Source organism: Astyanax mexicanus, chromosome 16 (genome assembly GCF_023375975.1).
Source record: "Astyanax mexicanus isolate ESR-SI-001 chromosome 16, AstMex3_surface, whole genome shotgun sequence".
In the NCBI taxonomy this organism is placed as follows: domain Eukaryota; kingdom Metazoa; phylum Chordata; class Actinopteri; order Characiformes; family Acestrorhamphidae; genus Astyanax; species Astyanax mexicanus.
Genome location: NC_064423.1, coordinates 40,793,958 through 40,819,387, shown reverse-complemented (window position 1 = coordinate 40,819,387; position 25,430 = coordinate 40,793,958). Strand labels below are relative to the sequence as shown.

General features: G+C 38.1%; 1 protein-coding gene across 1 annotated transcript in view; it reads right to left on the bottom strand.

Moving 5' to 3' along the window:
- The window catches only part of tub (TUB bipartite transcription factor), a 167,908-nt gene that overhangs the window by 5,669 nt on the left and 136,809 nt on the right, over nt 1-25,430 (bottom strand). The window contains exons 5-9 of the mRNA XM_022670111.2: nt 22,113-22,280; nt 19,314-19,435; nt 15,262-15,453; nt 13,306-13,418; nt 3,504-3,618 (exon numbers count right to left, since the gene is read on the bottom strand). Coding sequence (XP_022525832.2) covers nt 3,504-3,618; nt 13,306-13,418; nt 15,262-15,453; nt 19,314-19,435; nt 22,113-22,280 — 710 coding nt within the window. The remainder of the gene's footprint in view (nt 1-3,503; nt 3,619-13,305; nt 13,419-15,261; nt 15,454-19,313; nt 19,436-22,112; nt 22,281-25,430) is intronic.

Below are 25,430 nucleotides of genomic sequence, written 5' to 3'. Positions count from 1 at the left end.
GACACTGATTTTTGGGTTTTTATTGGCTGTAAGCTTCACAATCATCAATAATAAAAAATGAACGCTTAAAATAGATCACTCTGAGTGTAATACGATATATTAATATAATATATAGAGTTTCACATTTTAAACTAAATTACTGAAATAAAGTAACTTTTCAATGATATTCTAATTTTTGAGATGCATCTGCATTTTATCTATTATAATATATATATATATATATGATGATTAGCCATTTAGTCGAAATCGACTTTCGGCCACTTTATGGATCTGTTCTCTCCACGCGTTCCTGTCCTCGACGATTACTTTGAGTTCTGCAATTGTTTTGCTGGTGGCCCATGTGATTGTATCAAGCCAGCGTATTCTTTGCCGTCCTCTTCTTCTCGTCCCGCTCACTTTGCCCAGCATCATCGAAGTCTCCAGTGAATTTGCGCGCATAATGTGACCGAAAAAGGACAGTTGTTGTTTGACGATTTTGCCCTCAAGCGACATTTTCGGCTTGATACGGTCCAGGACCCTCTTGTTTGTTGTCCGTGATGTCCAGGGTATGCGCAGTAGTCTTCTCCAACACCAGAATTCAAAAGCATCGATTTTTCTTCTTTCCGCTTTCCTGATTATCCAACTTTCACATCCGTATGTTGCTATGGGAAAGACAATGGCGTGTACGAGTCTCGTTTTCGTTGCAATGCTCACATCCTTGCTCTTCCAGACTTTATCCATTCCTTGCATTGCGGCCCGGCCAAGTGCAATCCGCCTTTTGATCTCTGGTCCGGATTCGCCGTTACGGACAATTTTGGCTCCCAGGAAGATGAAATCTTGGACTGGCTCGATTTTTTCATTGTTGATCTTGATGTTTACTGCATCATTGCATGCCGTTGTCATTACTTTTGTTTTCTTGATGTTGAGGTACAGTCCCATGCGTTCACTTTCCTCTTGAACTCGTCGGATCAAAAATTCCAGGTCTTTTTCACTTTCTGCAAGTATAGTTGTGTCATCCGCATATCGCAGGTTGTTGATAATCCTACCTCCAATATGGAGGTCCATATTGGAGGTAGGATATATATATATATATATATTAGTAAATAAATAAATACATAATTGGGCCACGTTTCGGTCTTACTTTTATATTTTTACACTTTGAAGCCCAGAACAGTGTGTGTTTATAAAAACATATACTCCAAAAATCATAGGAAATGTATTTTTTCTGTATTTTCTGTATTGAGTGCAATACGATATATTTATGTAATATATGAACTGAATTACTGAAATAAAGTAACTTTTCAATGATATTCTATTTTTTTTTAGATTGACAATTAATTGGTAATAGGTATAACATTTTTTTTAATATAGATTTTTTTATATAATTTTTTAAATAATGATAATAAATGTTTCTTTTTTTGTGCTTTTTAGAACAATCAAATTTGCTTTAGAAGATCTTTAACAATGTGAGCTTAATAAAAATAGTTTTAAATACTAGCTTGCAAAAGCATAACTAACCACCAGAGGTCTCCCTGCTCCACTGTACAGTACTGTGCTTTACTGAGTGCAGCTGAGAGTATATGTTTTATATTTTATATTCTTCAAAGTAGCTCCTCTTGTTTAGACGACTGTTTTGAACATCTCTGCTGGATTTTCTCAGTCAGTTTTATGAGGTAGAGTCTCCTGGAATTCAGGCTTTCAGTTAACAGCTGTGCTGAACTCATCAAGAGTTAATTACTTGAATTTCTTGTCTCTTAATAAAGTGTTTGAGAGCATCAGTTAAAGTAAAGTAGTGAAGAGGTAGAGTTACAGGTATACAGTGAATAGTGAATATTTGAGCAATGTTCGAATCCAGATTATGAGAAGCAAGAACTTTGAAAGTATCCTAAAGTGCAGTCACTGCAAAGACCATTAAACACTTTATGACCATTAACACTTTACTGTATATCTCTTCTCCATATATACCACCTCTCTAGGTCGGGTTATCCGCTCACATGGTTTTTCCTACCACTGCTTTGCGGATGACACCCAGCTATACCTGTCGTTCTCACCTGAAGATCACTCAATCTCTGCACGGATTTCGCAGTGTCTCTCTGACATATCCTCATGGATGAGGGAGCATCACCTTCAATTAAATCTCTCAAAGACTGAACTTCTGGTCATACCAGCAAAACCATCTTTTCAACACAACTTCTCTATAAGTATCGACTCTCTCTCTCTCTCACCGACAAAGGTTGCTAGGAACCTGGGTGTTCTGGTTGATGACCAGCTTCTCTTCACGCACCATGTGGCCTCAGTTGCTCGGTCCTGCCGCTTCGCGCTTTATAACATCAGGAAAATTAGACCGTTTCTGACGCAACAGGCCACCCAACTCCTGGTACAAGCTGTGGTAATCTCACGCCTCGGCTACTGCAATGCCCTGCTAACTGGCCTCCCGGCCTGTGTAGTAAAACCACTCCAGATGATCCAGAATGCAGCAGCACGTCTGGTCTTCAACCAATCAAAACGGGCACATGTCATCCCGCTGCTCATTGAGCTCCACTGGCTACCAGTTGATGCTCGCATCAAATTCAAAGCTCTTACAATCGCCTACAAGGTGATGACAGAACAGCTCCTTCCTACCTGCACTCGCTCCTGAAGGCTTACGCTACCTCCCGGCCGCTGCGCTCCTCCAATGAACGTCGCCTCGCTTTGCCAAACATTTACACAAAGCAATCCAGACTGTTCTCATACAGAGTTCCCCAATGGTGGAGCAAACTACCTTCTAATACCAGATCAGGAGAATCTCTCGCTATCTTTAAGAAACTCCTGAAGACAGAGCTCTTCAAAGAGCACTTACTCTCCTAACACCTCTAACTAACTACCTTCTACTACCAGATCAGGAGAATCTCTCGCTATCTTTAATAAACTCCTGAAGACAGAGCTCTTCAAAGAGCACCTACTCTCCTAACACCTCTAACTAACTACCTTCCACTACCAGATCAGGAGAATCTCTCGCTATCTTTAAGAAACTCCTGAAGACAGAGCTCTTCAAAGAGCACTAACTCTCCTAACACCTCTAACAAACTAACTAATTCTAACCTCATCTCCTTCTTCCTCTTCTCTACTCCTCTATCCCATTATTTCCCTCTGACCTCCTTAAGGCCCTATCTATAGATGCTTTATTTCTTATAACTTCTATTATTTTTGTACTTAACCTCTTCTATTATTTGCACTTCAATATTGTAAGTCGCTTTGGACAAAAGCGTCTGCCAAATGTAATGTAATGTAATGTAATGTAAATGATGATGAAACTGGCACTCATTAGGACCACCCCAGAAAAGTTAAAAGCACCCCAGATAATAGCATCTTAACACTTTTAAGTTACTACATTATTCCTTATGTGTTAAGTTTTTCTAAATTATTTTTTAGCCACGCAGTGCTTGGTAAGACAAAACGTATTTTTTATAAGATTTATTGCTTTGACATTATATAATTTCGCTTGTTAAAAATTAGTTTATGAATGTTGGTAAATGATGACTTACGTAGCAGATAGCTGCCAGCTCCTGCCGCAGGTTACTGGCCTCCAGGGTGGAGGTGGTCTTCACCGGGTTCATCCCGTTATCATACACTGTAAACTTCGTCCCCATGAGGTTCGACCTGTGCATCAGACTCACGTCAGAAACATTTACACATTTTCTTCCTAATTTACACTCTTTTTGAACTGCTGCTGATGCAGCATTACCGAGTAGCATCACAGCGCTAACGCTCGGAGGAAAGTGCAGCTCACAGACGCAGCCTTGTGCTGATCCATATCACCCTAGGAGTGATGAGGAGAAAGAGAGAGCACCATCTACTGTACTGTACCCACCCAGAGAGAGCAAGACCAACTGTGCTCTCTCAGGGCTCCGGCAGCTGATGGCAATCAATTAAATTCGATTTTAAACATTAATACTGATAGAAGCATCATGGCCAGGGACGTGAAGCCACGCCTCCTCAAATTCTAGTATAAAGTCTTCTCTGAACAGTATAGAGACAGTTACTTCAATAAAAGCAGAATAAAGTCTCTTTAATACCCTTAATTTCAGAAAAAAAACAGAAAAGTGAATTTTCCTAAAAGAGACGCAGGATGGTTGCGCAGCTAAAGTCGCTTCCACTTTTCGCTATAGAGGTAGCTATGGTGTTGCTTATTGGTTGCAAGATGGTTTCTAAGGTGTCGCTATGGTGTCGGTGGTGGTTGCTAAGGTAATTCGTGGTGGTTGCTAAGGTGTTGCTAAGTGGTTGTTAGGTGGTTGCTAAGGTGTCGCTATGGTATCCGTGTTGGTTGCTATGATGTTTTTAAGGTGTTGCAAGGTGGTTGCTATGGTGTTGCTTTGCTGTCTGTGGTGGTGGCTACGGTGTTGCTATATTTTACATGTTGGATGCTATGTTGTTTCTTTGGTGATAAGTGGTTGCTAAGGTGTTGCTATGGTATTGCTAAGTGGTTGCTAGGTGATTGCTAAGGTGTTGTTATGGTGTCTGGGATGGTTGCTAAGGTGTTTCAGGTGGTTGCTAGGTGGTTACTAAGGTGTTGCTAAGCGGCTGCTAGGTGGTTGTTAAAATGTTGCTATAGCATATGTGTTGTTTGCTCTGTTTTTTCTAAGGTATTGCAAAGGTATTGCAAAGGTGTTGCTATGGTGTCTGGGGTGGTTGGTAAAGTGTTGCTCTAGCATACGTGTTGGTTGCTACAGTTGTGGTCAAAAGTTTACATACACTTGTAAAAAAACATAATGTTATGGCTGTCTTGAGTTTTCAATAAGTTCTACAACTCTTATTTTTCTGTGATAGAGTGATCGGAACACATACATGTTTGTCACAAAAAACAGTCATAAAATTTGGTTCTTTCATAAATTTATTATGGGTCTGCTGAAAATGTCACCAAATCTGCTGGGTCAAAAATATACATACAGCAACATTAGTATTTGGTTACATGTCCCTTGGCCATTTTCACGGCAACTAGGCGCTTTTGGTAGCCATCCACAAGCTCCTGGCAAGCTTCAGGTCGAATGTTTGACCACTCTTCTTGACAGAATTGGTGCAGTTTAGCTAAATGTGATGGTTTTCTTGCATGAACCCGTTTCTTTAGCACTGTCCACATGTTCTCAATGGGGTTTAAGTCAGGACTTTGGGAAGGCCATTCTAAAACCTTAATTCTAGCCTGGTTTAGCCATTCCTTTACCACTTTTGATGTGTGTTTTGGGTCATTGTCTTGTTGGAACACCCAACTGCGCCCAAGACCCAACCTTCGGGCTGATGGTTTTAAGTTTTCCTGCAGAATTTGGAGGTAATCCTCCTTCTTCATTATCCCATTTACTTTCTGCAAAGAACCAGTTCCACTGGCAGCAAAACATCCCCAGAGCATAATACTACCACCACCATGCTTGACAGTAGGCATGGTGTTCCTGGGATTAAAGGCCTCACCTTTTCTCCTCCAAACATATTGCTGGGTGTTGTGGCCAAACAGCTCAATTTTTGTTTCGTCTGACCAGAGAACTTTCCTCCAGAAGGTTTTATCTTTGTCCATGTGATCAGCAGCAAACTTCAGCCGAGTCTTAAGGTGCCTTTTCTGGAGCAAGGGCTTCTTTCTTGCACGGCAGCCTCTCAGTCCATGGCGATGTAAAACACGCTTGACTGTGGAGACTGACACCTGTGTTCCATCAGCTTCCAAATCCTTGCAGACCTGCTTCTTGGTGATTCTTGGTTGACTCTTGACCATCCTGACCAATCTCCTCTCGGCAGCATGTGATAGCTTGCGTTTTCTTCCTGATCGTGGCAGTGACACAACTGTTCCATGCACTTTATACTTGCGTATAATTGTCTGCACAGTTGCTCTTGGGACCTGTAGCTGCTTTGAAATGGCTCCAAGTGACTTCCCTGACTTGTTCAAGTCAATAATTCGCTTTTTCAGATCCACACTGAGTTCCTTTGACTTTCCCATTGTAGCTTTTGTAGCTGAGTCTAATCACTGGTCAAATGAGCCCTATTTAAATGGGCTCATGAGAAGTCAACAGCTGTAGTCAATCAGAATCACTTACAAGAAGTGAAGAGGCCATGACATGAAGCTAATTTGATTGACACAACTCGCTACATCACCAAAATTGACAAATTTTGTTGCTGTATGTATATTTTTGACCCAGCAGATTTGGTGACATTTTCAGCAGACCCATAATAAATTTATGAAAGAACCAAATTTTATGACTGTTTTTTGTGACAAACATGTATGTGTTCCGATCACTCTATCACAGAAAAATAAGAGTTGTAGAACTTATTGAAAACTCAAGACAGCCATAACATTATGTTTTTTTACAAGTGTATGTAAACTTTTGACCACAACTGTATGTTGTTTCTAAGTGGTGATAAGTGATGGCAAAGGTGTTGCTATAGTGTTGCTTAGTGCTTGCTAGGTGGTTGCTAAGTGTTGCTCTTGAATCTGTGGTGGTTGCTGTATTGTTTCTAAGGTGTTGACAAGTGGTTGCTAAGGTGCTTGTGGAAATGCTTGTCTATATCTCTTATATTCGACAGCCCTCTGCTAACCCCGGCTATTATTATTTCCACTCAGTTATACATTAAGGGTAACCATCATTTTAATGCAGCTGAGCATTTACAAAATTAAAAGGACTGAAGAATAAGTTTAAACTGTATAAAAACAAGCAAACAATATAAGATTGAATTAAGAAGAAATAAAATAATTCAGAATAAAAGGATATACAGACAGGCTAAAATATAAAGCAATTAAACAAAGGGATAAATAATTAGAATAATAAAATCTAAACACAATTAAATAAATAACAAACTAAAACTAAAATAACACCACATTTATACAAAAATAATAATGGAACTTAAAAGAAAAAATAGAAAAAACAAGTAAAACCAGTAATAAAACAAATAAAAGGATGAAGTGAGTAAAATAAACAAAATAAATAAATGAAAGGGCTAAAACATAAGTTAAAACATAAAATTAGATAAACAAAAAAATAAAATAAAATAAAATAAAATAAAATAAATAGATAAAAGAAGAAAATCAACTAAAACAGGTACAGGCTGTCTGAAGATGGTTAGATATTAAAAGTTTAAAAGAAGTTCCTTATAGTGTCTTTTAAAATGCACCTTATGTCTGAAAATAGACCAGAAAGTATACATTTATTAATAGTGTGCCTTATAATACAGTGCATCATATATAGTTTGAAAAACACGGTATAAAAAACCCATTTAAGCAGAGTATACCTGAGGAGATTGTAGGTAGACGGTGAGTTTTGTGAGGGACAGGCTGGATTAATGTGTTTCTGTTAGACAGAGGTTGAGGGTAATTGAGGAAGTCACTGATTTATCAAAGCCCTGAACTAGAAAAGGTCACAGTAAAGGTCATCAGCCCCTCAACACTGATCTATCTGTACGAGTGCTGACAGTCTGAAGAGCCGACCGCCAGACTTAATCCACCGCCTCCATCACGGCCGGCCTCCGGAGAACCCGAGCGGGGAGAGAGGAGGAGGAGGAGGGGGAAGAGTGATGAAGGAAGAGTGATGGAGGGCAGGAGAACAGAGCTGGAGGATCTGTAACGTTAATATGTTTTTAATTGAACGCTCGGTCCACATCGATCCTTTCTTTTTACCGCTGAACTCCTGGGAAATCATTCCCTGGCTGCTAATAACAGAAAGTAAGACACTCGTTTAGCTGGTGCTGTGCGATATGAGGATAAATATCGTGGGGACGATAGAAAAGTGTCTATCCTGCTACTTCCCTTCTATCAACATTATCGTTTCTACAGTAATTTAATCAATAATTCATGCAAATAGATAGATAGATAGATAGATAGATAGATAGATAGATAGATAGATAGATAGATAGATAGATAGATAGATAGATAGATAGATAGATAGATAGATAGATAGATAGATAGATAGATAGATAGATACTTTATTGATCCCCGAGGGGAAATTCTTGACATCCAGCAGCAGGTGTGTATAGTACACAAAGTTACAAAAAGATAAAAAAATATAAATGATACATATAAATACAACAAAATAAAAAATAAAATGAAATTATAAAAGTACAGTCTTTAGTGTGTGTGTGATGTAAAAATAGTGCAGTTGAACACAATAGACAGCGAACACCAGTTGATAAAGTGCATAAAGTAAGGATAAGGATAACTGATGTCCGCCATACAGAAAGTGCAAACACAGTTATATAATAATTTAAATTAAGCAGTGCAAATGATACGTAAACAGTAGATGAATGAACTAGTGAATGAACTACTAGTGCAAAATAGGGTAGAACTATAAAAATAGTGTTATGGGCATCAGCAAGATAGTGTGACCATAGATAGATGGGGGTATGTCCATGGTGTGGCCAGAATTGCTGGAAAGAAAAGGTGTCACAGAGTCTTCAGTTTGCTGTGCTGAGATGAGTTGAAAAGTCTTATGGCCTGAGGGACAAAAGACTTTCGGAGTCTGTCTGTGGAGCAGGACTGGGACAGCAGTCTGCCGCTGAATGAGCTCCTCTGCCTGGTGATGGTGCTGTGCAGAGGGTGGTGAACATTGTCCATGATGTTCAGCAGCTTGCTGAGGGCTCTTCTCTCTGCCAGTGGTGTTAAGGACTCCAGCTCTAATCCCAGCACAGAATCAGCTTTCCTCACCAGCCTGTTCAGTCGTCCAGCGTCCCTCTTGCTGATGCTGCATCCCCAGCACACTACAGCGTAAAAGAGGACGCTGGCTACCACAGACTGGTAGAACATCAGCAGGAGTTTCTGGCAGATGTTAAAGGACCCAAGCCTTCTGAGGAAGTACAGTCTGCTCTGGGCCTTCCTGTAGAGGGAGTCAGTGTTCACTGACCAGTCCAGCCTGTCGTCCAGGTGCACACCAAGGTATCTGTAGGACTTGACCACTTCCACATTGACCCCCTCGATGGAGATTGGCTGCTGAGCAGAGGGCCTGGACCTTCTGAAGTTTATGCACATCTACTTGGTTTTGGTACAGTGTGAACAGGACTGGAGAGAGAACAGTCCCCTGTGGTGCTCCTGTGCTGCTGATCACTGTGTCAGAGGAGCAGTCCCTGATCCTGACATGTTGTGGTCTCCCAGTAAGGTAGTCAGTGATCCAGGTGACCAGGTGCATGTCCACCTCCATCTTCATCAGCTTGTCTCTCAGCAGTAGGGGCTGGATGGTGTTGAAGGCACTGGAGAAGTCGAAGAACATGACCCTCACAGCACCTCCCCCCTTGTCCAGATGAGAGTGAGCTCTGTGCAGAAGATAGAGGATGGCATCTTTCACTCCCACCTTTTCACGGTACGCAAACTGCAGTGGGTCCTCAGCATGGTGGACCTGAGGTCTGAGGTGGTCCAGCAGCAGTCGCTCCATGGTCTTCATCACGTGAGATGTCAAAGCAACCGGCCTGTAGTCATTCAGCTCCTTCGGGTGTGCCTTCTTAGGAACTGGAACGAGGCAGGTTGTCTTCCACGTGGCAGGAACTCTCCCTAGACGCAGACTCAGGTTAAACACATGTTGGAGGGGCTCACCCAGTTGAACAGCACAAGCCTTGAGCATTCTGGGGCACACTCTGTCCGGGCCAGCTGCCTTCCTGGGGTGAAGTCTCCTCAGCTGTCTCCTGACCTGGTCTGCAGTAAAGGTTGGTGGACTGGAGGGGCTGATTTGTCTGCTAGCTGATAGTGTTGATGGTGGTGACGATGATGATGAAGAAGATGGTGGGGGTGAGGGTGATGGTGGTGATGATGATGATGAAGAAGATGGTTGGGGTGAGGGTGATGGTGGTGATGAAGATGGTGGAGGTGAGGGTGATGAAGATGATGATGGAGGTGATGAGGGTGGTGGTGGTGGTGGTGAAGATGGAGGTGAGGGTGATGGTGGTGATGAAGATGGTGGAGGTGAGGGTGATGAAGATGATGATGGAGGTGGCGGTGGCTATAATAAAATGTATTGGTGTTAGGGTTGGATTTGTATCATGTTTTCTATTTTTCGGTGAGGATCTTGTACTGATTTTATGTGGTACACGGCGCTCTGTTGTGTATTTTTACATTTTAATCAGAACAGTAACGCTGCTGCTGCTCCTTCGTTCTATAGGTGTTGCGTCTCATAGCGCTGGTAAAGCTTTATATTCTGTCTTTAAGCTACTGCTTTGAGTGTTAGAATTCGTTGGATTATATTTCTTTTAGTATTTTGAGCTTAGTTTAGTTGGTTATTTTCCTATTTTATATCTATTTGTTATGTTGTTATTAGCTTATTAGCTTATAAGCTTGTTGCTGCCTTCTTTGTTATTTAGCATACAGAACGTCTTACTGGTCTTTTAAATGAATGTTGATTTGTTCATTTAATAGCTGTATCTAACTATTTTAAGCCAGACAGGCACTGTGTGATTTTTTAATCAGGTGCGGAGAGCTCATCCGCAAGTTTGAATGGTTTGTCCTGTAGGAAAACGCATGCGATTCATCTGCTGACACTGTACTCTGACTGGCAGGCTGAGAGACTGCACGACATGCAGCCCGTAAGCAGTAGAAGAAGCTCCAAATTTTTTAGGCGCTTTTCAGATTTTCTATTTTTATTTTCCGATCCATAAAATTAAATATTCATATGGATGAATTGTTTTGGCAGCTCGACATTTTGCTATAAAGTGTTTACAATCATCATATAAAATTATAAACTGCTACCTTTTACTGGTTAGATACTATTGTGATTAGAACCGATAATGGTCTTTTCTTTCTCCAAAGGACTGGAAACTTTATAATAATAAAAACTACCAATTGTATACTTTATTTTGCAGTAGAGAAGCTGTTTCTGTTTGTTCTATTCCTGATAGAAAGAGAATTGTGCGGTGTTTCTTTAAAAGTGCTCTTCCGCCCTCAGGAAAATCTCTTGCTCTCTCTGAGTCTCGAGTAACAAGCCCCACCCCCCTTTCAGCTCGCAGAACTTGGCACCTAATTGGCTGAGAGGGCACATTTACATATCGTCGTATCCAGTAGGCTTTGCTCTGTCAGCAGATATGTGTGGACTCGTGGAGCGTTCAATAATACCCGTTTAATAAAGCGTTCAAGTTTATATTCATTTTATTCTGCCTCAAATTATTTCAAGCACTGGTTGGATATAAATGAGGATTACTGGCGACTGGATTGATGGATTTTCTTAAGTTTGGAGGCATTTTGAAGGTAAGAGTGTGGGGTAAGCGCTGGAGGGGGTTGGGTGTGTGTGAGGAGAGTCATCAGCTCACCCCGCAGCGAAACACAAGCAGATTACACTGTACACACACATTGTAACACACTCTTTCAGGAACCGTACATCCTACAGTAAAACGGTTCGCAGTTCCATAATCCGGAGGGGCAGACAGTTTGAATGTGTATAACATGTCCGCATTGGATCAAATATGTACGTACGAAAAACGCAAATATGAAAATGATGATTCATAATTTTAATAAAGAAGGCATATTTTGCCCTAAATGTTTATTTTCTGAAAGGAGATACAGCTAAATCAAGATAACTGAAAAGCAGAGATTCTAAGCCTTAAAATGGCATATTGGGTGTCTATATTGAACCTATAATTATTCATAAACACAGCCAGATATTAAATATTACATTTTTCGCGTGTTAAGAGGTTAATCCACCTGCGGAGTTTTAAACGCGGATGAGCGCGTCTCTTTTCTCGGGCCGGGTCGGGTTCCAGGAAATAGCCTCTGATGTAGTCTTCTGTTTTTTTTATACTATTTTTATTTTATATAAAGCTTTGGTATGATAATCACCATATAGCTAAGTAACCAAGTATTATTGTTTACGAAAATGAACGAAATAACGAAAACTGAAAGTGAAAGTGACTACTTAACTGAAACTAATAAAAATGGTAAATTAAAGAAAAAACTAAAACGAACTGAAATTACAGATTGAATTCCCTCATTTTCGTGTTTGTTAATTTATTTATAATTTATTTATATAAATGTGGTATATCATGATATATATATATATATATCATTATCGTGATATAAAAAAATCTATATCGTGATATATGATTTTTCCCATATCGCCCAGCACTATGTTCAGCTGCTTACAACCAATTACTGTATATGAAAGCAGGAATGCTGTGGTTCCACTTCCTCCTGTTCTGTAGAAATGAAGCCAAAAATGTCCATCATGTTGACAAATTTGCAACTAGAATCTCCCAGATTAAGCCAAGAGTCTCAGGCTGCCTTCATTAAGTTTAGAGCTTAGACTGGGCCCAAAAAATCCACGTTCTGCCCGAGCCCGACCCAACCCGACACATAAACTGGCTGTTTTCGAGCCGTTTGAATGAGTGAAATCTGTTTAGAATGGTGTAAACATTAACATTGCAGCACTGAAGAAGCACAGACCTATTATTCAATAAAAACGTGTAAGAACAGCTAAACACAGTTTTTAAACAGTTTCATTTGTTACTTATAAGGTCATACTCGTTTTTGATTTTTCATTATAATTTAACTTTATTGTGTTTTCACTTTTCTCCTGCAATTCAGTTAGTTTTAATTTGTTTTAATTCCTTTTTAGAGTGGGGTTGCTAGTTTTTTTATTATTATTTTTTTATTAGTGCTTGGTTTTAGTTTTTATTAATTCTAGTATAAGTTTTAGTTTTTTTCATACTTTGAGTTATTTGTGAGATGCAGAATTTAAAAAAGGTGTTATGTAATAAAACTCAACAAAAGAAACCATAAAAAAAAATCTGTTACTGTCAAACAACCAACTGTCCACAAAAACTGTAACAGTCCACAAGCTAGCAGCCTTAAGTCCAAAATATATATAATATTGCTGCTTAAAAAAGACAATAGAACACACATAAACACACTTAGAAACCCAATAAACTCTACAGGTTTCACTAATTTTTTACTAATTTGTTTTACACTGTAAAGCATTAGCATCACTGATACTGTGAGCTGATTGGTTGGTGAGTTGATAAATTAAATAAAGTAAAAAAAGATGTCTTAACTTTACTAAGAAAATGGAAATAGCCAAGATATTGTTCTAAGCTAAAAAAAGAAACATGACACCTGCAGCCTCTCCCGAGAGGTGGTGCTTTTTCTGGCAGGGGTGCTGATTTCAGCACCATAGTAGTGCTAAATCTGCACCCCCGCCATGAAAAGCGCCCTCTCTCAGCAGCGTGCACACACCATCTTTATGATAAAAGCTGAGAAAATTGCTTAAGCTAACTTTAAATAGACATGTGCTCCCGAGAGGAGGAGCTTTTCATGGCGGGGGTGCAGATTTCAGCACATTTTCAAAATAAAAGTTTGTTTTAAAACAATATCTGATTTTCTTTTGCAGCAATGACGGTGAGAAAACCTGCCTTAGTTTCCCGATGAAGCTCTCTCCGCCTCTGGACAGGTCCGTTGGGTCGATGGAGATGAGGTAATTGGATGTTTTGCTCTTCTTTCTTTTTCTCCCGGCTAAAAGGAAAACCTACGGCATGAGAGGAGCTTAATTAACCACAGAGGAACATCAAAACACCAGCACCTGCAGGAAATGAGATCAGAGGCTTCAGCTCAGCTTAACAATGCTGTAAAAAGACTTTTTATGGCCTGAGCTTTGATCTTTATTATTTTTATCATCTTTATCGCCTTTATCATCTTTATTGTCACAGAAGACATCAGGTGATTTTAGTGATCTATCTGTCAAGCTGTCAATCTTGCACCATACAGCTTGATTTAGGGCATGCCAGTGAAGCTTTGCTATCGTAACCACGGGAAAAGTACACCTTGCTTGTCTCAAAATGTGAAAAAGGTATGTACTAATTCTCCTAAATAATTATGGGTGTGTTTTGTGCATGTTTGTTTTCACAATTATATTATAACCTTTTACACAAGTTAGAATAGGCCTATGTTTTATACAAAACATGAACATGAAGTTCTTTGCACAAAATCAGTCTCACATAGATAAAGAAGATAAGGATCTCACCAGTTCTATTCTTACCAGTTTCAGTCCCTTTCAGAACGAGCCGTTTAAGGGTGTTTAAGGTCACTTTTATGCAAATAATGTGTTTCTAGCCTGCCCCATGCTTACGCTTAGTGTTTACCAAACGTTAGCGTTAGCTTGTGCTAAATGGAAAAAACACGAACAAGCTAGTTCATGCTGAACTTTGATAGAAGCACAAAACTCTTATTTAATTATTTGAATGTTTTTACTCATCCCCCTCAGCTGCTGACCTGCCACGGACAGTAGGTACAGATCCCTCCCTCAGACGAAGTCTACTGGCTTATCCTGCTGTGTACTGTCTGACGTTCTGAACCCAAATTATCTTGTGGGTGGGGCTCTGGTGGGGGGGTTGACGGGTGATGGGGTGGAGCCAGGGTGGTTCTATGCAAGTTTCCTTATTGAGATGTTACAATAAGGGAGGAGCATCCAAAGGTGATTCACAGAAAACGAATGATTGATTTTGATTTTTTGGTGTTTTTGGACTGTTTATAGTGTTTATGTATATAGTGTTGTTGCTAGGTGGTTGCTAAGTGGTTGCTAGGTGGTTCCTACGGTGTTGCTAGGTGGTTGCTAAGGTGTTGCTAAGTGGTTGCTAAGTTGCTGCTAGGTGGTTGCTAAGTGGCTGCTAGGTGGTTCTTACAGTGTTGCTAGGTGGTTGCTATGGTGTTGCTTAGTGGTTGCTATAGTGTTGATAAAAGGTTGCCAGGGTGTTGCTATGTAATCTGTGGTGGTTGCTATGGTGTTGCCATGTTATCTGTGGTGGTTGCTAAGGTGTTGCTAGGTGGTTGCTAAGGTGTTGCTATGGTATCTGTGGTGGTTGCTATGGTGTTGCCAAGTGGTTGCTAGGTGGTTGCTAAGGTGTTGCCAAGTGGTTGCTAAGGTGTTGCTAGGTGGTTGATAAGGTGCTGCTATGATATCTGTGGTGGCTGCTGTGGTGTTGCTAGGTGCTAAAGCAATGCTCTACCATAATAATAAGACTTAAGAAGAACAGTACTGCCATTGCCTACTGCAATCACACTAAATACAAAAAAGTGTTCTTTCATGAGGTGGCTTAGGGGGTTAGGTTCAGGGGGTTATACGATAATCCGCAACACATCTGGTTAAAAACGGCTAAAAATATGATGCACCAAAAATATCCCATTTTTGCTCTCGTTCATCATAATCAACTCTTGGCTCTCTCGCTCTCTCTCCATCTTTCAGCAGAAAAAAGAAAGAGAGAAAATGAAGTGCTCCTGATTCTAAATTAAGCCTTTTCTGATTGGACGTCTAATTTAGGGCTTTCTGATTGGGCCATAATAACGGTACTCCAGCCCCTCTTGACCTCACTGACCTTTTTACCGTCTTCTCGTTCCAGATGGAGGTAGTAGGTGGGGTACATGCCCCGGTCCATGCCCTTCTTGTCACGTGTGATCCTGCATTTGACGGTCACGCCCTGTGGAGCCGGCCTCAGCGTGAACTCCTCCAGATCGCCCACGTCGATGGGAGGATTGCTGGCCACTGGAGTAGAAGCGGAAGCAGCTTCCTGTAAAAAATAACAGAACAGACAGATTAATAGTGCATGTTTGATAACCACAGACAATTAGCCTTTATGTAAATATACAGTACCAGAAAACAGTTTGGCCACACCTCCTCTCATTCAGGGTGTTTTCTTTCTTTTTATGATTTAGTATTAGTACTATTTAGTAATTTAGTAATTTAGATTTTTGTAACCACGTCATAATGCTTATCAGGGCCATGCAGAGACACGGCAAGCTGATTGGCTGTTTCTCCTGCAAGGCGGGACTTTATCCATGAACCGGCACCGTGCTTGGTCTCCTGATTAATACTGTTTTTTTTTTCATTATTTAATGCAATACGGGAAATTTATGTGAAAACACTAATACGTGAAGATGGCGGTAAATTATTGCTTATTGCTATCTTTCACCCCGCCAACAGTCTATTTCTGAGAAGCGTTGAACACGTCCAGGTAGCTGCACCGTTAATTTTAGCAATCTGCCAAAGTCAGAGCTCACCTGGTTCTTAAAAGGAATGATGAGAAAGAGACACTCTGATTGGTTTATTTCACATTACATCCAAAATAAACCACACCCACGATTGATTAAGAGAATTAGTTGCCGTGTTTTGAGAAGCAAAGATACTTAACCAGAGACACACCGACATGCCATAAATTAAGCTGTTAATCAAGCAATTAAAGATATTTATTCTAAGTACCACATATATCCCTTTCAGAATGAGCCATGTAAGGGCTCTGTCACTTTTATGCAAATAAGCTGTTGCTGGTCACGCCCCATGTTTACGCTGAGCGTTTACGACACGTTTTATCATCCGCTGACTTGACAGAGACAGTAGCAAGATACAGATCCCTCCCTCAGAAGAAGTCTGCTGGCTAAACCTGCTGAGTACTGTCTGAGGTTCTCAACCAAAATGAGCGAAATGACTGAAATGGCATTTTATTTTCAACTCATTTAGTGGGCGGGGCTCTGGTGGGAGTTGACAGGTGAGGGGTGGAGCCAGGGTGGCTCTACGCAGGTTTATGTATTATGACATCACAATAAGGGAGGAGCATCAAACATTACTGATAGAAACTCTTTCAGCAGATTCACAGAATACGGTTGGATTTTTTTCGGTGTTTATATTGTTTGTAGAAGCAGTCAAGACATATTTGGAATATATTTAGAGCACTTCAGTTTGTGAATCAGTTTCTCTGATTTTGCTATTTATATATGTTTGAGTAAAACGAACATTGTTGTTTTATTCTATAAACTACAGACAAAATTTCTCCCAAATTACAAATAAAATATTCTAATTTAGAGCATTTATTTACAGAAAATGAGAAATGGCTGAAATAACAAAAACCTCAAATAATGCAAAGAATCTTAAGATCACAAGTTCATATTCATAAAGTTTTAAGAGTTCAGAAATCAATATTTGGTGGAATAATGCAGGTAGTTTTTAATCACAGTTTTTTTTTCATGCATCTTGGCATCATGTTCTCCTCCACCAGTCTTACACACTGCTTTTGGATAACTTTATGCTGCTTTACTCCTGGTGCAAATATAAAAGCAGATCAGTTTGGTTTGATGGTTTGGCATCTTCCTCTTGATTATATTCCAGAGGTTTTCAATTTGGTAAAATCATAGAAACTCATCATCTTTAAGTGCTCTCTTATTTTGTTTCCAGATCTGTATGGCCCCAGCCAATCAGAGAGCAGATTTTTACAGGTTAATGCACAGCAACAGCTGAATCCAGGCCAGCTGATTTTCAGCACTGATGGGAGGGACAGCTCCCCGAGGACGGACATGTAGCACTTCTAACTACAAGACACATCAGTGACGTCTTCTGGGTGGACTCAGGGGACAGGGACACACACACACACACACACACACACACACAATTGTCAGTTGTGTTCATTAGCTCCATTACACACTTTACTGACGCTTCAGTCTTAATTCATACGGTTTAATATGATGTTTTTTCCACTTTTTACAACTATATCAGCTTCAACTTTTCTAGGGAAGCTTTCCACAAGGTTTAGGAGTGTGTTTATGATGTTTATAGGAATTAATCTCAGTCTTCATCCCAAAGATGTTCTATCAGGTTGAGATCAGGACTCTGACTGATGACTCTTGACTGCAGACCAGTCAAGTTCTTCCTCACCAAACTCAAACTCAACAGATCCTCCATTTCTTTTTGGAGCTTTCTTTGTGCACTAGTGAACAGTAGTGATGTTAAAACAGGAAGGGATCGTCCCCAAACTGTTCTCACCAAAGGTGTAGGAGTGGGTTCGACATGGGTGGGGAGGGAGGGGGACACATTTGCTAAAATAATTCAAAGCTCACCCTATAGTGACTTAGAACAATATTAGTGGAATTACTTTTAATCACAAAAAACTAAATATTTTATATGTACATTTACTGCTGTTTTTATTATGCATGCCATGCCTGAATTATATACATATATATGACAAAAACTCATCAGGTATCACCTGTAATATTGAAATAATATAACAAGAGATTTGGTTATTATTATTATTATTATTATTATTATTTTATTTTATTTTTTTTTTATTATTATTATTATTATTATTTTTTTATTATTATTATTATTATTATTATTATTATTATTATTATTATTATTATTATTATTATTATTCTTTTTATTATTATTATTATTATTATTATTATTATTATTTTTTTTTTATTATTATTATTATTATTATTATTATTATTATTATTATTATTTATTTTTTTATTATTATTATTATTATTATTATTATTATTATTATTATTATTATTATTATTATTATTATTATTATTCTTTTTATTATTATTATTATTATTATTATTATTATTATTATTATTTTTTTTTTTTATTATTATTATTATTATTATTATTATTATTATTAAGGTCCAAGCATGTTAGCCAATGCTAACCGCTAGGTGATGTGCTGGCATGTCAATTCTGTTATACATTTTCCTTTTTTTTCGCTCTTTTAAAAAAAACTCAATAGCGTTGTGTCCTGTGTTTTTTTTATTTTTTCTACTAAAAGCACTTTTTACGATGGCGTCCTTTTATTAAAAGAAAATAACTTCATGTTTTATAGAGATTTTTGGCAGCAGTTAATATTGTTAATATTTATTCTGGTTTATTGTTTTATTGTTGCGATTCAATGCTCTCATCACTGACCTCGCATGTAAAGCTGGTGTTGTGCTGAATTCAGCACCCCCGCCAGGAAAAGCACCTTCTCTTAGGAGTGCGCACTCAGGTTTTCTTGATTAAAAAGCCGAAATAATTGTTTAGCCAACTTTAATTAGAAACATGCTCCCGGGAGAGAGTGCATTTCATGGCAGGGGTGCAGATTTCGGTGCACTTTCAAAATAAAAGTTAATAAAAAAAAAAAAAAGTTTTTCTATGGTATTATTTTCTTGGGGAACCAATCCACCTATTCTGAAAAAAAAACACCCTCATACCATAATCATAATGATCCCCCCTCTACCAAACTTTACACTTGGAACAATGCAGTCAGACAAGAACCGTTCTTCTGGCCAATAACAAATGAAGAAGCGTGATTTGTTACTTTAGTCTTGCTTTAAAAATAAAACATCCTTGTTTGGTAGAAAGTATTGTGTCTTTTCACTTAATCAGTCAAACATTAAAAGTGTTTTTTTTTTTGTAACTTGCCAACAAATTTTTTTAGTTGCTGAATTTTCACAGTTCCAAATATTAACAAAATAAGCAAAGAGCGTAGCATTCATTAAAAAAACGTTACAAAGATGGAACTGGCACTCATCAGGACAGCCCCAAAGAATTTTGTTTTTTTTTTAACACTTTTACGTTTTTAAGTTTACTTCTAAAATAAGGGTTTGAGTATTTAACCCTTACCTTGCTGGATTTCTTGCTGGTGGCGGATCCTGGTCTCGTGTTGCTGTTGAGCTGAGAGGAACTCGAGCTGACCTCATCTTCATCATCCTCCTCTTCATCAAAATTCATACTACTGGAGATTCCTGAAGAAAGTATGAAATTAAGAGTCAAGGCTAGCACAGAATCAATACACATATATAAAAAATATATTGCATTTTGTTTCGAAACACCAGAAATGTCAGCGTTAAATTACAACTTTAAATCCAGATTAATCTGAAAACTTTAACTTGTACATTTTACATTTGTTTAAAGAGTCTGGTGATGTATTAATAACATTTGTATTTAGCAATATAACACAGTCTTCACTGTATGCTGTTTACTGCAGAGTTCAGAAGGTACATTACTTTATTTATATTGAAGTTCAGGCTCTCTCTTTGTTACACAGGTAATGGCACGTTTCGTCTTTCCTAGTTGTTAAGTGTGGAATATGGAGCTAAACTACAGTATCATTATTACCTCCCTCACACACATACAAGGAAAAACATCATGATAAAATCATGTCATAATGATTTTAACCTCTTAAGCTCCAAGCCTATTTTTACCATTTTCCGCCTGAAATTACATACTCACATTTGAAGGCTTATCACTCCAATATTAAATTATTTAGAGTCAATTCTATGAATTAATATTACTTAGAAGCCTTTACACAATTCATTTAAGGCATTTTAATTATTCAATTGAACATGTAATGGCCAATATATGGTAAAAACCAGGAAAATTTTTAGGCGCTTTTCAGATTTTCTATTATTTTTTTTTATTTTCAGACACATAAAATGAACTATTTCTATGGATGAAGGGTTTTGACAACTCTATATTTTACTATAATGTGTTTACAATCATCATATAAAATTTTAAACTGCTACCTATTACTGGTTAGAAGTTATAGTGATTTGAATCAGTAATGGTCTTTTCTTTCTCCAAAGGACTGGAAACTTTATAAGAATAAAAAAGACCACTTTTATAACTCATTTTTCAGTAAATTCTGGGTTTTTGTGTGGTCTACTCATATACAAACAGAAATCCGCAGTGTCTCTTTAAGAGCGGTTGTTCTGCTGAGTGGAAAATCTATTAGAGAAAGTTTCTATGGCCAAGCATCTCTCTTCTTTAGCCTTTCAGCTGGCCGAGCTCGCCACCTGATTGGCTGAGAGACCTCACTCTCATACCGTCATGTCCAGTAGGCTCCGCCCTGTCTGGCTGTGGGCCAGAATCGGAGCAGCGTCGAATAAAATGCTTTTAATTCGTAATTAAAGTTAAGATTCCGTCTCACATTATTCCTCGCGCGGGGTGGATATAACTGTGGATTATAGGAGACTGGATCGATGGATTTTCTTGAGTCTGGGCTCTTTTTGAAGGTAAGAGAGTGGGGGACGCGCTGGTGGGTGTTGGGGGGGTGGGGGGGAGTGACTTTAGGTAACTACAGGACCAAACCTGTGCATTTTTCAACTCTGAACACGCGCTGCAACGCGCTCTTTCAGCTCTAATTCAGGGGCCGTACATCCTACACTAAAACGGAGCACAGTTTCGGAATCCGGAGGGGAAGACGGTTCGAATGGTGTATAACATGTATAACATTTTCATAACCAAGGCATATTTCGCCCTAAATGTTTATTTTCTGAAAGGAGATACAGCTAAATAGGCTATATAACTGAAAAGCAGAGATTCTAAGCTTTAAAATGGTATATTGGGTGTCTATATTGAACCTATAACTATTCATAAACACAGCCAGATATTAAATATCATACCTATTACATACCGATAACATCCGATAACATACCGATTACACCTAACATCCTATTACATACCGATAACATCCGATAACATAACGATAACATCCGATAACATCCTATTACATACCGATAACATAACGATAACATACCGATAACATCCGATAACATCCTATTACATACCGATAACATAATGATAACTTAACAATAATTTTCGATAGCATAACGATAACATCCAATAACATACCAATAACATCCCATAACATCCTATTACATAACGATAACATACCGATAACTTAACAATAACATTTGATAACATACCGCTAACATACAGATAACATCCGCTAACATCCAATAACACACCGATAACATCCACTAAAATACCAAAAACATTCGATAACAAAGATAACATCCAATAACACCAGATAACATACTGATAACATAAAGATAACATTCGACAACATACCGCTAACATCCACTAACATACCGAAAACATTCGATAACAAAGATAACATCCAATAACACCCGATAACATACTGATAACATATCAATAACATATCGATAACATCCGATAACATACCGATAACACCTAATAACATCCTATTACATACCGATAACACCTAATAACATCCTATTACATATCGATAACATCTGATAACATCCTTTTACATACCAATAACATAACGATAACATTCGATAGCATAAAGATAACATCTTATTACATACCGATAACATCCGATCCTTTATATTCAGATTAATACTGATATTGATATTGGATTACTGTAGAGTTGTTAGCTGTTAGCTGGTTAGTAATGTTAGAAACGCTATATATAAATATATATATATATATATATATAATACAAGCACTGACTAAGTAAAAAATGTAATAAAAAAAAATATTTTACACAATTTACTGTGTCTCTTTAAAAAAAATGTTCAGTAGATCCTTCTGTGTGTAATACAGGGTTCATACATGTTTTAACTTATAAATGTTCATGATTTTTCATGACTTTTTCACTCCTATAAGGCGGGTTACCTTTTTTCAGCATGGTGACCCGGAGGTCCTGTTTGCTTTGGGTCTGAGAGCTGCTGAGCCCCTCCCCCTGCCCCGGACCCTCAGCCTCGCCCTCGGGAGCGGGAGAGTGGCCCACCGTTAGGATCTGGATCTGCCCCTCATCCGGGAAGGCAGCCGGCCCATCGATCCCTGCGGTACCACCACAACAACAACAGCAGCTCACAGCAACCACCTGACCAACCTCAACAACCGCCTGCAGCTGGCAATGCTTTAGTAAGTTTTAATATTATTATTCATATTAAATATTAGAGCACTATTATACTGACACTAATAAACACACACACACATATATAATGGCCAGTGTCGGGGTAAAAAATACAATAATGTAACATATTACATCATATTATGTTAAATGTTCTGCAATATAATCACACAAATGTATTAGTTACGAATTTAATTGAATAAAAACTGTGTTACTATGTCAGGCAGTAGTTCCACTCCAAGCCGCTAGGTGGCGCATTGGCCCAGACTACAGTAATTGGCAGCTCGGGAGTGTTTTTTTCTGCCAAATTAGACCTAAAAAAAGGGGTTAATCTACTTTTAATCTGCAATTGGGTTCCACAACCCTCTGGGCTGGAGAGCTACACTCTAAAACCATACGCTGTTTAAACTCAAATGATTTAAGTCTGTTTTACATAAAATTGTATATTTCTAAACAATACTCAACTATTTTGAGTTAGTTGAACTGAATTTGTGGGCACATATACTGTACTATTCAAACTGAGATCTTTGAGTTGAACCAACTTATAATAATAACTGAGTTTAGTCTGTTTTTCCATTAACAGCTTCTTTTCCATTGGCTTCTGTCACAATCTATTTGCATACTGGGTGTGTCCAACAGTTTCTGACTAACACTCACTACTCATCAGTGTGTAGTGATTCCCCCCCCCCCCCCCCCCCCTGGGCTACCTTACAAATAAATCAACTTCCCCTTTAGCTGTAATAACTTGATGTTTTAGTTTATGCTAACTCAAATTTTCATTCCCCATTACTTAAAAAATTCAAATTATCCGGTTCTTACAGTATAAAAAAATAAGAAAGTTAAATCAACTTCCCCTTTAGTTGTAATAATTTGATGTTCTAAGTTATGCTAACTTAAGTTCCGTTAATTAACCGTTAATTAACTTTTTTGAGGCAGGCGGTTTCCTCAATCGTTTTAAGTAAATTCAGCTTATCCGGCATTAAGATTTTTTTTGTGGCCTGCCACGTAATGGCTTGGAAAATATCTGGCCCTTGATTTAGAGCGTGCCAGCTGTATAAGCACATTTATGTAACTTTATAAAAAGAATGCCTTAATATCTGTTGTCTTATGTACAGTATGTTGCTTTAACCCTTGTGTGGTGTTCATATTTTTGTTACTCGTTTACTTTGTTACTTGTATTTAATTCAGCAAAATGAAGCAATTTTACATTAAAATGCTTTACACATGCTTGCTTCACCTAAACTGCGAGCAATATAAGCAGCTTACATGGTTAATATTTGCCCTTTACCTTTCTTATGTTACATTTCTTTTAAAAAGTGCTACTCTTTTTTTATTAGTTTTTTAATAAAATGTAAAAGAAAATGAATTAAACTCAAGATATGAGTAGAAAATTTGTTTAGTTTAAAATTTACAAATGAAGCAATGTTTATTAGCCCTTGGCCAAACATACTGTATAATATAAATGTGTGTGTGTGTGTGGGGGGGGGGGTGTACAGTGTGTGTTTATCGAAAATGTGTTTTGATATATGTTTTTCACAAAAAATGAGCCAATGCCAATGAGTTTGAGCTAGAAAAAATATATATATTTTTTGTATCATTTGATGAAAAATGAAAACGGGTCCCACAGACCCGAACACCACACAAGGGTTAAGGGTTTATATAGGAGTTATTATACAAGCTTATAACTGTCACTATAAGGTACAGTGTTTGTATATTAACATTTACAGCATTTAGCTTACACTCCTTATCCAGCTTATCCAGAGTGAGGTAGCTCATAAGAAGGCGGTGGTGTTATCCACTGTGCTACACCAACCAAGGTACAGTTGGTACAGTATTATGTACTGTATGCTTCAGTATATAATGTACTGTAAATGCATTCATAATGCAATATAATTAAAGAACTCCAGGATGTGAAGTAATACCAACATTTCCAAGATGTCTTCAGCATAATTTGAATTCTGCATAATTTGTGCATGAATTAATGTCTTGACTGCAAATATTTGCAGCACAAACCTGATTAATACCATTAAATTGACTACATTATTTATGTAGCAACTGCTGCCACATCTTGTCCTCAAATAAAGCGAAATAAATATAAAGTATAAACATAAAGTACTTCAGGTATTTTAAATTAAGTTTATAAAGAATGAAGACTTTTTTCAGGAAGTAATGAGTAAAACAAACAAATTACAATTTTAGTAAAGTAATGAGTACTAAGTAATTGATTTCTTTTTAAAGTAAATACCCCAACACTGACACACACACACACACACACACACACACACACACACATTCTGTGGTTATATTATTTTTAGGCATGCTGAAATGCGATTACAAACACAGTGACACATGCAGGCACATGCTAAGCATTTGCATATAAACACTGAAAGTTCTGCATCACTCATGCAGCAGAGAAAGAGTCACTAGTGGTGGTTTTCACAAGCTCCTCCAGACACCAAGAGTTAAGAGTTAATAACTTGTTTTTCTCGCCTTTTAATGTGTTTGAGAGCATAAGTTGTAAAGTAGTGAAGAGGTAGAGTTACAGGTATACAGTGAAAACTTTTAATGATGGAACTGGCACTAATCAGGACCACCCCAGCAAATGAAGAGCGAGAGTTTCCTCTGTTGTAACTACTATAAACTACAGACAACATTTCTCCCAAATTCCAAGCTTTTATTTGCAGAAAATGAGAAATGACTGAAATAACAAAAAAAAGATGCAGAGCTTTCAGACCTCAAATAATGCAAAGAAAACAAGTTCATATTCAAAGTTTAAGTTTTAAGAGTTCAGAAATCAATATTTGGTGGGTGGTTTTTAATCACAGTTTTCGTGCTTTCATGCTCATCTTGGCATCATGTTCTCCTCCTCCACCAGTCTTACACACTGCTTTTGGATAACTTTATGCTGCTTTACTCCTGGTGCAAAAATTCAAGCAGTTCAGTTTGGTGGTTTGATGGCTTGTGATCATCCATCTTCCTTTTGATTATATTCCAGAGGATTTTAATTTGGTAAAATCAGGAAAAGATTTTTTTCCAGAAGTATTCAAGAAACAGGAAACACCTGGGGCAGGTAACGA